The sequence below is a fragment of the Canis lupus genome, chromosome X (assembly GCF_048164855.1).
Source record: "Canis lupus baileyi chromosome X, mCanLup2.hap1, whole genome shotgun sequence".
Classification (NCBI taxonomy): Eukaryota; Metazoa; Chordata; class Mammalia; order Carnivora; family Canidae; genus Canis; species Canis lupus.
The window spans coordinates 58,046,833-58,058,863 of NC_132876.1; the positions used below are offsets into that span (position 1 = coordinate 58,046,833).

Here is a 12,031-nt window from a genome sequence, read left to right on the forward strand (position 1 = left end):
ATCTATTAAGACTTCAGTGATACTGAGAGGTTAGAGGCCAGAACCACAAGATATCCCAGATAAAGAGACTGTCAACAATTCTATTCAAGCGTCAACTGATATATTAATAAAGGAAGATGATTGAGAAATGAGCTTTGTTTTGTTTATTGTCCTATATTGGTATGTACTTCAGAGTGTTTCATAACTTGCTTTTTAAAGAGCATTCAAGAGGACTTCTATTTCAGTAGTTTAAAAGTTCCCCACTGGGTGAAAGTTTTCTCAGCCTGTCACTGACTTTTTATTCTAATCCAGTGTATGGAGGTATTCTGTAACATTAAAAAACAGATAATACATTCAGCTCTACAATTTGTACAAAAGTTGCTGATAGTACACAGCCTGACTTCTAAACTGTAGTGACCTTAGTGCTATCATATTTCTTTTTTTAATAATAAATTTATTTTTTATTGGTGTTCAATTTACCAACATACAGAATAACACTCAGTGCTCATCCCATCAAGTGCCCCCCTCAGTGCCCGTCAACCATTCACCCCCACCCCCCGCCCTCCTCCCCTTCCATCACCCCTAGTTCGTTTCCCAGAGTTAGGAGTCTTTATATTCTGTCTCCCTTTCTGAAATTTCCCACTCATTTTTTCTCCCTTCCCTTATATTCCCTTTCACTATTATTTATATTCCCCAAATGAATGAGAACATACAATGTTTGTCCTTCTCCGATTGACTTACTTCACTCAGCATAATACCTTCCAGTTCCATCCACGTTGAAGCAAATGGGTATTTGTCGTTTCTAATGGCTGAGTAATATTCCATTGTATACATAAACCACATCTTCTTTATCCATTCATCTTTCGATGGACACTGAGGCTCCTTCCACAGTTTGGCTATTGTGGACATTGCTGCTATAAACATCGGGGTGCAGGTGTCCCGGCGTTTCATTGCATCTGAATCTTTGGGGTAAATCCCCAACAGTGCAATTGCTGGGTCTTAGGGCAGGTCTATTTTTAACTCTTTGAGGAACCTCCACACAGTTTTCCAGAAGGGCTGCACCAGTTCACATTCCCACCAACAGTGTAAGAAGGTTCCCTTTTCTCCGCATCTTCTGCAACATTTGTGGTTTCCTGCCTTGTTAATTTTCCCCATTCTCACTGGTGTGAGGTGGTATCTCATTGTGGTTTTGATTTGTATTTCCCTGATGGCAAGTGATGCAGAGCATTTTCTCATGTGCATGTTGGCCATGTCTATGTCTTCCTCTGTGAGATTTCTGTTCATGTCTTTTGCCCATTTCATGATTGGATTGCTATCATATTTCTAAAGTGAGTCATATTTGAAAAGAATCTGGAAAAAATGAGTCTATGAACAGATTCTATGACCTTTATCATCAGTGACTACCAAGGCAATTTCTATTTGCAAAATGTTTCTTTTATGTTTTTCTTTCTTTCAAAATAATTTTTGTAGACATAAAAAGATAATTTGTATACATGTTAAAAATTTCAAAGCATAGAAAGTACAAAAAGAATACAAAAAGAAAATAAAATATATACAGTGGTTTTAAAAAAGCCTCTCTATCCTAGCCCCCTTATCTCTCAGTTCCTCTTCTTTTTTTTTATTGTTATTTTTTTTAATTTATTTTTTATTGGTGTTCAATTTACTAACATACAGAATAACCCCCATATCTCTCAGTTCCTCTTCTTAGGGTCTGTCACTCTTAAGATATTTTTTCTCTATGCATTTAAAAACAGCTGTGTATATTTGTAAATATATACATATTTATATATTTTTAAATGTTATACAAAAGGGAGCATAGTATATTCATACTTATGCATCTTGCTTTATTCACTTAATATAGTTGAAAATTGTTCTACATAAAAAATATAAAATTTGATGTGCTTTATTAATGCAGGTCAGCTTTCCACTACCCAAAGGAAGTAGAGCATTGAATTTATACTTCCAAAGCTAAATGCACGTGCTTGAATGTAGCATTCTGATTCAAAATAGAGTATGTTTTTCTTTGAAAACTGGCTTTTAGATGCCTGCTATCAAACTAGAATAATAACAAACTAATATAGGAAATTCAAGTATACCTGAAATTCTCAAAACTGAAACAACCTGATAGCTTTTCTTATTCTGTCCTCTATACTTTATCATAAAAAAGCCATGACAAATAAATAAGCAGATAGTAAAGACTTAGTTTAAGAACAACAAGTTCCAGACTATTTTGAGGACAGTAAAAATTCATTGTTATGTTCTGAAAGAACTCTGACCTAGAAATCAGGAATTCCAATCCAAATTTTTCCAAGAATTAGTCATGTCATTATGAGTAAAGCATCTTACTTCTCTGGACTTCAGGGGTTTTTTTCCACTTGCAAAATTAGTGGGGTGGATGATGATTAAGTTGATGATGACAATAATAATGAAATAATATGATAATAAGTCTTTATTACCCACTTTATACTAGGCACTTTATAAACATTAGTTCATTTATTCCTCACAGCAACCCAATGAGACACATATTATCTCCACTTTTGCAAATGAAGAAACTGAGACTCATAAAGATAAAGTAATTTCCCAAGATCACAGAGTAAGGGGTAGAATCAGTTAGAATCCTTGCTTTCTGTATCTGAAGCTTCAGTTACAGTTTTCCAATATTTTCGCTTGATTTTCACAAGCATGAGTTTTGTCTGTCCCCACTGTGATTCTAATATGCTTCCTGATATCGAAAATCACTGCATTATGTTATTTTCTAATTTTATGTCTATTTGCATCTTCAGTATGATAGTATTATAAAATTAGATGCTGAAGTGCCTGTTGGATCATCAGAGTAATTAGCATTAATATTAATTATAGTTTTAGTGTTAAGTATAACTGGAATGTTAATTTAATAAGAACATGCAATTCTCTAGACGATTCAGGTAAATATTTGGATGGTAACAGCCACCTGATCAAACGAAAATAGAATGCAATACAATTTCCCCAATGAAATAATTTGAAAAAATAACATCTCACGTATTAAAACTATAAATCTTAGAGCTTGAATTGTCTTGTGAAAGAACACATTAAATTTTTTAAAAAATGGATTCAGTTGGTTTTTCTTGATTAGTAATTTTTATTCTCAGTGGCTATTTTGGCATGTATGTGTGTTTTAGGAATGCTATCCACGGGTCCAATGCCATCATCACATTGTCCGACAGCCCCAGATCGTCCACTCTGCGCACTGTCAGCAATCTCATTCTAGCCAACAAATCCAAACCGTCACAGGAAGTGACTCAATTTCTACAAACACTGGAAATGAACTGTGCCATAGTGGATCAAGCTATTTACATGATCAGGTAATATCAATCAGCTGATTTTTTTATAAAACTGAAATAACACTCTTAAATTCTTCTCATACCACTATATAGGCACCCACATTGAATTTTCTTCAAAATATTGAGCTATTTATGGCATTTTTAAAACAAAATTTTCTATTTCCTCTCAGAAAACAAAATAATTCAGGTCTATTAATGCATTAAATCTATGAGAAAAGTTATAAACAGATTAATGAATACTTAATTTCTAGCTGATCCTCAGTTTTAAAATGGATTCGCTGGTTGTGCCACATTAAATATTTTCATGAGGCATGGTATTTAAATGGACAATGAATTGGAAATTATATTAGCTAAGGATTACATTTCACAAGCTGTCAATTAATTCCTATGTGCATTCTATGAAATATGCTGTATTAAGTCAGCAAATGCATACATTTTATTGTGTATTACATCAACAAAATAGAAACTAAAACTTGGTTGCTAAGGAGAAATCTCTTGGGATACAATCATCAGTGACTAATTTATATTCTGAAGACTTTGGAATTTTGGAAACATCTATTACACAAGTGCAAAAGGAAAAAATATTTTCTTGTATCTCAGTAAAACTAACAACAATAACTAAACAGTGAGAAATCAGTCATCATTTGTATTTTTTCAGGACTTTTTTCCCAGTAAGGAATAACTTGCTTAAATTGATCTCTTTCATAGGCAGATCTTATTAAAAGATAGAAGGAAAAGAATAAAAAATAGGAAGGAGACAGCCCACATAAGAATTTGATTGTTTTATATTAATTATATATGAGATTATTTCTAAGGACTGAAATTTTGAAATATGTACTTTGGCCATATCACTAAAAATACATAAAATATTTAAAGTCCATATTTTTACACCCTAAAGAACCTAAAATTATATTTTCTTTGAATATCTTGAATGGAAATATTGTTAACTAAGATACTCTAAAATATAGTTCAGATGGTGTTGAACTTCTTACATTAAATGGATTGATTATGGGTGGAGGGAAGGGGTGACTGGGTGACGGGCACTGAGAAGGGCACTTGACGGGATGAGCACTGGATGTTATACTATATGTTGGCAAATCGAACTCCAATAAAAAATATACAAAAAAATAAACACTAACATTACACTAAGAAAAAAATAAATGGATTGATAATAATGATTAGAAACATTTATTAAGTTAAATAATTTAAAATGGTCATTTTTAGTAGGTTAATGTTTGTCAAATGGCAACAATTTTATACAGTTTAGTCTAATTATTTGCTTTGTTTCAGTTTCCTTATCACAAAATACTTATCGCTCATAAGTTCTTGCAAATATTTGCTCAGCTAGCATATAGTGGAGCCAGGATTCATAAAGAGAGATGTGAGGAGTCCTTTATCAATAGTGTAAACATAAATAAAGCACTGGACTAAGAGCCTGTCAATGGAGACGTATGGTGACATAGCAGAAAGTAGACCAGCTTCAGAGAAGGAAGAACTGGGTTCCAGTCCCAGGCTCTGTGCCTTTCAAGTGTGTCTTTTTAATAAATACTGGCTCTCTCAGAAGTTAGATAGTAATGAGAGAGACAGACCACAAGAGACTCTTAATCCTAAGAAACAAACTGAGGATCACTGGAGGGGAGGGAGGTGGAGAGATGGGGCAACTGGATGATGGACATTAAGGAGGGCATGTGATGTAATGGCACTGGGTATTATAAAGACTGAGGAATCACTGACCTCTACTTCTGAAAGCAATAATACATTATATGTTAATTGTTTGAATTTAAATAAAAAATTCTAAGTATTTACATTTGGGTATATACATATGTTTTGAAGACATTTGTTAATTTTAATTCATAATGTAAAGTACACTATGCCACTCAAACTGATTCTTTAGTGAGAAGATGACCATATCTTAGACAGCAACATATGGTTGTAGCAATATCTTGTTCTAAACTTTTTATTATTAGTATGGAGATTGAAATTTATTTGAAACTTGGTTAAAATTTTTTATCTCTCAAAAACTTTCTTATGTTCTTCCTTCTCTGAAGCTAGTCTACTTTCTGCTATGTCACCAATACCTCTCTATTGACAGGCTCTTAGCCCAGTGCTCTATTTATGTTTACACTATTGATAAAGGACTACCTTAATATTAAGAAATATTAAACTGTTCTCATTCTTAACTAAAAAAAAGGAAATCTTCTACTACTTCCCCCCAAAAAATTTAGGTAGTAATATCTACCTCACAGGGTTGATGTAATGTCTAAATATAAACCCATGTTGAAAGTGCTTTATAAACTATAAAGTCTACAACATAAAAATTCCACAGAGAAAGATTTGTAGAGATTATTAGAAGCTTTCTCAATTGTACAACTTAAATTAGAATAACAGTAGGAATGAACTGAGGAACAATTACCAGAGATGGAAACAATATCACAGGATTAAGAATCTTGTGTAGTGGCAATAATGATGCTATGATATCCTTTCACTAGCTTACTACACTAATAGTATATTTGAGCAGACTAGATATTGTCTATTTAGAAAATGGGAAGAGTTGAATAACTAATGTATTACTTTTTATTTTATTATTTATGCCTCAGTTTGAGATTCTGATGTAGCTTTGTTAAATATTGGAGTTTTTTTCGTATAGATTAAATACTTCTGGTTTTCCTGCTGAAAACAAGATAGTTACCTGGGAAGTGTAAAGCTAGTAATTCCACTTACATGGATTACATAGGATTCATTCCCGGTCAGAGGATAGGGTAATCTGGTTGTGTAGATCCATAGATAAGGGAAGGAAGAAAATGAGTTCTCTCAACTAGGCTCCTTGATATTTAAATGTCTCTTCCACATGAGTGGAGAGTCTCTTTAAAGAGTTATAGAGCAGATAATAAATCATGCTCTTTTAAAACTACAGGTTGGCCCATTTTTAGCTTGTGTTTAGAGTTAAATTTTAACTAACATAGCATAATGAGGTGAAAACAAATAAGCCTAACAAAAGAGATATAAGATCTGTACTCTGAAAACTATAGAGCACTTATGACAGAAACTGAAGATGATACAAAGAAATTGAAAAACATTCCATGCTCATGGATTGGAAGAACAAATATTGTTAAAATGTCTATACTTCGCCCAAAGCAATGTACACATTTAATACATTCCCTATCAAAATACCAATAGCAAAAAAAAGACCAACAGCATTTTTCACACAGCTAGAACAACCAATCCTAAATTTTGAGTGGAACCACAAAAGACTCTGAATAGCCAAAGCCATCTTGAAAAAGAAAAGCGATGCTAGAAGCATCACAATTCTGAACCTCAAGCTATATTACAAACTGTAGTCATCAAGACAGTATGGTACTGGCACAAAAACAGACACATAGATCAATGGAACAGAATAGAAAACCTAGAAATGGACGCACAGCTATATGGTCAACTAATCTTTGACAAAGCTGGAAAGACTATCCAATGGAAAAAAGTCTCTTCAACAAATGGTGTTGGACCCTGAACTTTATGGGCAACTAATATTCGATAAAGGAGGAAAGACTATCCATTGGAAGAAAGACAGTCTCTTCAATAAATGGTGCTGGGAAAATTGGACATCCACATGCAGAACAATGAAACTAGACCACTCTCTTTCACCATACACAAAGATAAACTCAAAATGGATGAAAGATCTAAATGTGAGACAAGATTCCATCAAAATCCTAGAGAAGAACACAGGCAACACCCTTTTTGAACTCGGCCATAGTAACTTCTTGCAAGATACATCCACAAAGGCAAAAGAAACAAAAGCAAAAATGAACTATTGGGACTTCATCAAGATAAGAAGCTTTTGCACAGCAAAGGATACAGTCAACAAAACTCAAAGACAACCTACAGAATGGGAGAAGATATTTGCAAATGACATATCAGATAAAGGGCTAGTTTCCAAGATCTATAAAGAACTTATTAAACTCAACACCAAAGAAACAAACAATCCAATCATGAAATGGGCAAAAGACATGAACAGAAATCTCACAGAGGAAGACATAGACATGGCCAACATGCATATGAGAAAATGCTCTGCATCACTTGCCATCAGGGAAATACAAATCAAAACCACAATGAGATACCACCTCACACCAGTGAGAATGGGGAAAATTAACAAGGCAGGAAACAACAAATGTTGGAGAGGATGCGGAGAAAAGGGAACCCTCCTACACTGTTGGTGGGAATGTGAACTGGTGCAGCCACTCTGGAAAACTGTGTGGAGGTTCCTCAAACAGTTAAAAATATACCTGCCCTAAGACCCAGCAATTGCACTGTTGGGGATTTACCCCAAAGATACAAATGCAATGAAACGCCGGGACACCTGCACCCCGATGTTTATAGCAGCAATGGCCACTATAGCCAAACTGTGGAAGGAGCCTCGGTGTCCAACGAAAGATGAATGGATAAAGAAGATGTGGTTTATGTATACAATGGAATATTACTCAGCTATTAGAAATGACAAATACCCACCATTTGCTTCAACGTGGATGGAACTGGAGGGTATTATGCTGAGTGAAGTAAGTCAGTCGGAGAAGGACAAACATTATATGTTCTCATTCATTTGGGGAATATAAATAATAGTGAAAGGGAAAATAAGGGAAGGGAGAAGAAATGTGTGGGAAATATCAGAAAGGGAGACAGAACGTAAAGACTGCTAACTCTGGGAAACGAACTAGGGGTGGTAGAAGGGGAGGAGGGCGGGGGGTGGGAGTGAATGGGTGACGGGCACTGGGTGTTATTCTGTATGTTAGTAAATTGAACACCAATAAAAAAATAATAATAATAATAAAAAAAAAACAAACAAATGGTGTTGGGAAACCTGGACAGCAATATGCAGAGAAATGAAACTGGACCACTTTCTTACACCACTTCCTTACACAGGAATAAATTCAAAATGGATGAAAGACCTAAATATGAGTCAAGAGACCATCAAAATCCTGGAAGAGAACATAAACAGCAACCTTTTTGACATGGAGCAAAGCAACTCCTTAGTAGATACATCTTCTGAGGTAAGGGAACCAAAAGCAAAAATTAACTATTGGGGCTTCATCAAGATAAAAATATTCTGCACAACAAAGGAAACAATCAACAAACAAAAAGGCAACTTACAGAATGGGAGAAAATATTTGCAAGTGACATATCTGATAAAGGTTAGTATCCAAAATCTATAAAGAACCTATCAAACTCCACACCCAAAAAACAAATAATCCAATTTTAAAAAATTGGCAGAAGCCATGAATAGACACTTTTCCAAAGAAGACATACAGTTGATTAAGAGACACGTGAAAAGATATTCAACATCACTCATCATCAGGGAAATACAAATCAAAACCACAATGGGATACCACCTCACTCGTATCAGAATGGCTAAAACAAACAACTCAGGAAATAACAGATGTTAATGAGATGCAGAGAAAAGGAGAAGACTCTTACATTGTTGGTGGGAATGCAAAGTGGTACAGCCACTCTGGAAAACAATATGGAGATTCCTCAAAAAGTTAAAAATAGAACTATCCTATAACCCAGCAATTGCATTACTAAGTATTTACCCAAAGGATAGAAAAATGTTGATTTGAAGGGGCATATGCCCCCTGATGTTTATGGCAGCGTTATCAACAATAGCCAAATTATGGAAAGAACCCAAACATCCATTGTCTGATGGGTGGATAGGAGGATCAAATCAAATAGAATGAGATCTTACCATTTGTGGTGACATGGATAGAACCAGACTGTATTATGTTAAGCAAGGTAAGTCAGTCAGAGAAAGGCAAATATATGACTTCACTCATATGTGGAATTTAAGAAACAAAACAGATGAACATAAGGGAAGGGAAAAAAGAGAGAGGGAGGCAAACCATAAGAGACTTTTAACTATAGAGAACAAACTGAGGGTTGCTGGAGGGGATATGTGTGGGGAATAGGCTAAGTGAGTGATGGTTATTAGAGCACATGTTGTGATGAACACTGGGTATTATATGTAAGTTTTATATATACTAAGTTATATACTAAGTTCTACCCCTGAAACCAATACTACACTATATGTTAAGTAGCTAGAATAAAAACATAAATGTGATTAAGTAAATAATTAAAATTAATTAAAGGAAAAAGAGCACAGTGGCCATTATAGTTTTTTAAATTAAGGTATAATTGACATATGATATTGTTTTTCAGGTGTGTAACATAATAGATTTATGTTCACATATGTTGTGAAATTATCATTATAATCAGTCTCATTAACATCTGTCACTTTCCATCATTCACTTACATTTTTCTAATGATGAGAATTTTTAACATCTATTCTCTTAGCAACTTTCACATATGTAATATAGTATTGTTAATTGTAGTTCACCATGCTTTATATTCCATCCCTGTGATTTATTTATTTTATAATTGAAAGTCTGTACATTTTGACCCCTTTATCCATTTCACCCAACCTTGCCCCTACACCTCCACCAATTTCTTCACTCTCTGAAAGTAGCTTTTTGGGTTTTGTTGTTATTTCATATTCCACACATGAATGGGATCATATGGTATTTGCCTTTCTCTTTCTGACTTACTTCAACTGGCATCTTGCTCTTAAGGTCAATCTATGTTGTCACAAATGCCAAGATATCATTCTTTTTATGGCTAAATAATGTGTCATTGTGTGTATGTACCACATCTTATTGATTCATCCATAAGTGGACACTTAGCTTATCTGCAATAAACATGTAGGTGAATATGCAAAAAAAGGAGTAATAGTGCAATAAACATGGAGATGAATATGTAAATATATATATATATAAGGTGGGGGACACCTGGGTGGTGCAATCAGTTAAGCACCTGACCTTTGGTTTCAGCTCAGATCATGATCTCAGTGTTGTGGGATCAACCCCATGCATGGAGTCGGCTTGAGTTTCTCTCTCCGTCTCCCTCTGCCCCACCCTGCTGCACTCTCTCTTTCTGTCTCTAAAATAAATAAATAAATCTTTTAAAAAAGTAAGGTGAAAAGAACATAGACTTTCCATTCAATTATTTGGGTTTATAAAAGATTATTCTGCCAAATTGCAAGATCTTAGGTAATTGATCTAACTAGACTGAGTTAATTGACTTAACTGAACCTCAGTTTCCCCATCTATTCTATTAAATATAAAAAAATATGTGAAGTATTCAGCTTAGAGCCAAATACATAGTAGATGCTCAAATAAATGCTCGATTCTGGCCTTCTTTGTTTTCCAACCCCAGGATCCAAATCCTTCAAAACATCAATAAAAGAAATTGGTTCCCACTATAATGATAATTTTATTTTTTATTTTTTTTTACATTTTTAAGATGATTTTTGTTATTTTCAAGTTTTTATTTAAATTCCAAATAGTTAACATATAATGTAATATTATATTAGTTTCAGGAGTAGAATTAAGTGATTCATCACTTATATATAATACTCAGTGCTCATGTAATAATATTTTTAAATGAAACTAAATCACCTTTAAAATTCTTTCCACGAAGCAAAAGTCATTAAAATATTTTTAAAAATCAAGTGTCCAAAAACCTGGCTTCAAAATATTTTTTATAAAACTAATTTCTGTTGTTTTCCATGAAACATCATCATTTTGGTTTCAAATTCAAAACATTGGCAATTACATTTTTTTTTGCAATCACATTTCCTTCCTTGAGACCTTAAGAATAATGTGCTGTGGTCATTTCCTGACATTAGCAAGAAATAGATAATTTTACATATGTTAACGACAAGGAAAAGATCAGCTAAACACATTTTACAAGTTATCATACAGGTGGAATTTATAAGAAAAACTAAACTACATATATTATATGTGCAACTCTTTTCCACATGGCTTGATGCTGAGAAAACTTTTGGAGTCATGGGCAGATGTAAAAGGAATAGTTCTGCCCACTTGTATAGGGCTATTGCCAATGAAAATACTCCAACTTGTGGGGAATCTTTTTTTTTTTTTTTTTTTTTTTTTTTTTTTTTTTTTTTTTTTTTTTTTTTTTTTTTTTTTTTTTGTGGTGCTTTTCTCCCATCATTTGAAGATTCAATTTTTCTCAACATCAAAACAGCACAGATCTTAATGTCAGGTGTTTTTTTCTGGCAAGTATACAGGAATCTTGTTACAATGTTTATTTAAGATAAGTCATTCACTAATGATGGACTCTCTGGGCTGGTTCACTCAATAAACTGAGCAGACCTGCCTGTTTCCTCTCTCATTAAAATGTGTGTGGTTAAATCCCTTTTCATATTTTTCGCCTTTTCCATCCCCATTTTTGCAAATGGGTTATTTTGCCCAAACCTCTATCCCATGCTTATCCTTTCCAAAAATTTAATCCATATCTGTTTTGGGTCCATCTTTTTCAAACTCTACCTTTATCTGTCTCCTGCCACTTCCTACACTGGTGCCCTTTTAAACTGTTTTGTGGCAAACAAGAATTGTTACTTAAAAAAGAACAGTTTTTATTCTTTTAAATCAAAGTAATGCATGTATATAGCTTAAAAATTAAAATGGTACTAAAAGGTATATTTTAGCATCCTCATCCAACTTTTTTCATGCACACTCATTCCCCAGAGACAACAATTTTCAACTCTTAGCTTTTTCTTCTGGTATTTACCTCCATACAGCTATATAATATGCAATTTCTTATGCTACTTCTTGATGTATCAATGTTGTATATTATCTGTTGATAATTTCAGGTACATAAGGATTTAG

General features: G+C 33.8%; 1 protein-coding gene across 4 annotated transcripts in view; it reads left to right on the forward strand.

Annotated features, from left to right (window-relative positions):
- POF1B (POF1B actin binding protein) overlaps positions 1-12,031 on the forward strand; it is a 108,898-nt gene that overhangs the window by 38,553 nt on the left and 58,314 nt on the right. For all 4 annotated transcript variants that reach the window (XM_072817950.1, XM_072817952.1, XM_072817951.1 and 1 more), the window contains one exon: positions 3,138-3,320. In XM_072817950.1, the coding sequence (XP_072674051.1) occupies positions 3,138-3,320 (183 nt within the window). The remainder of the gene's footprint in view (positions 1-3,137; positions 3,321-12,031) is intronic.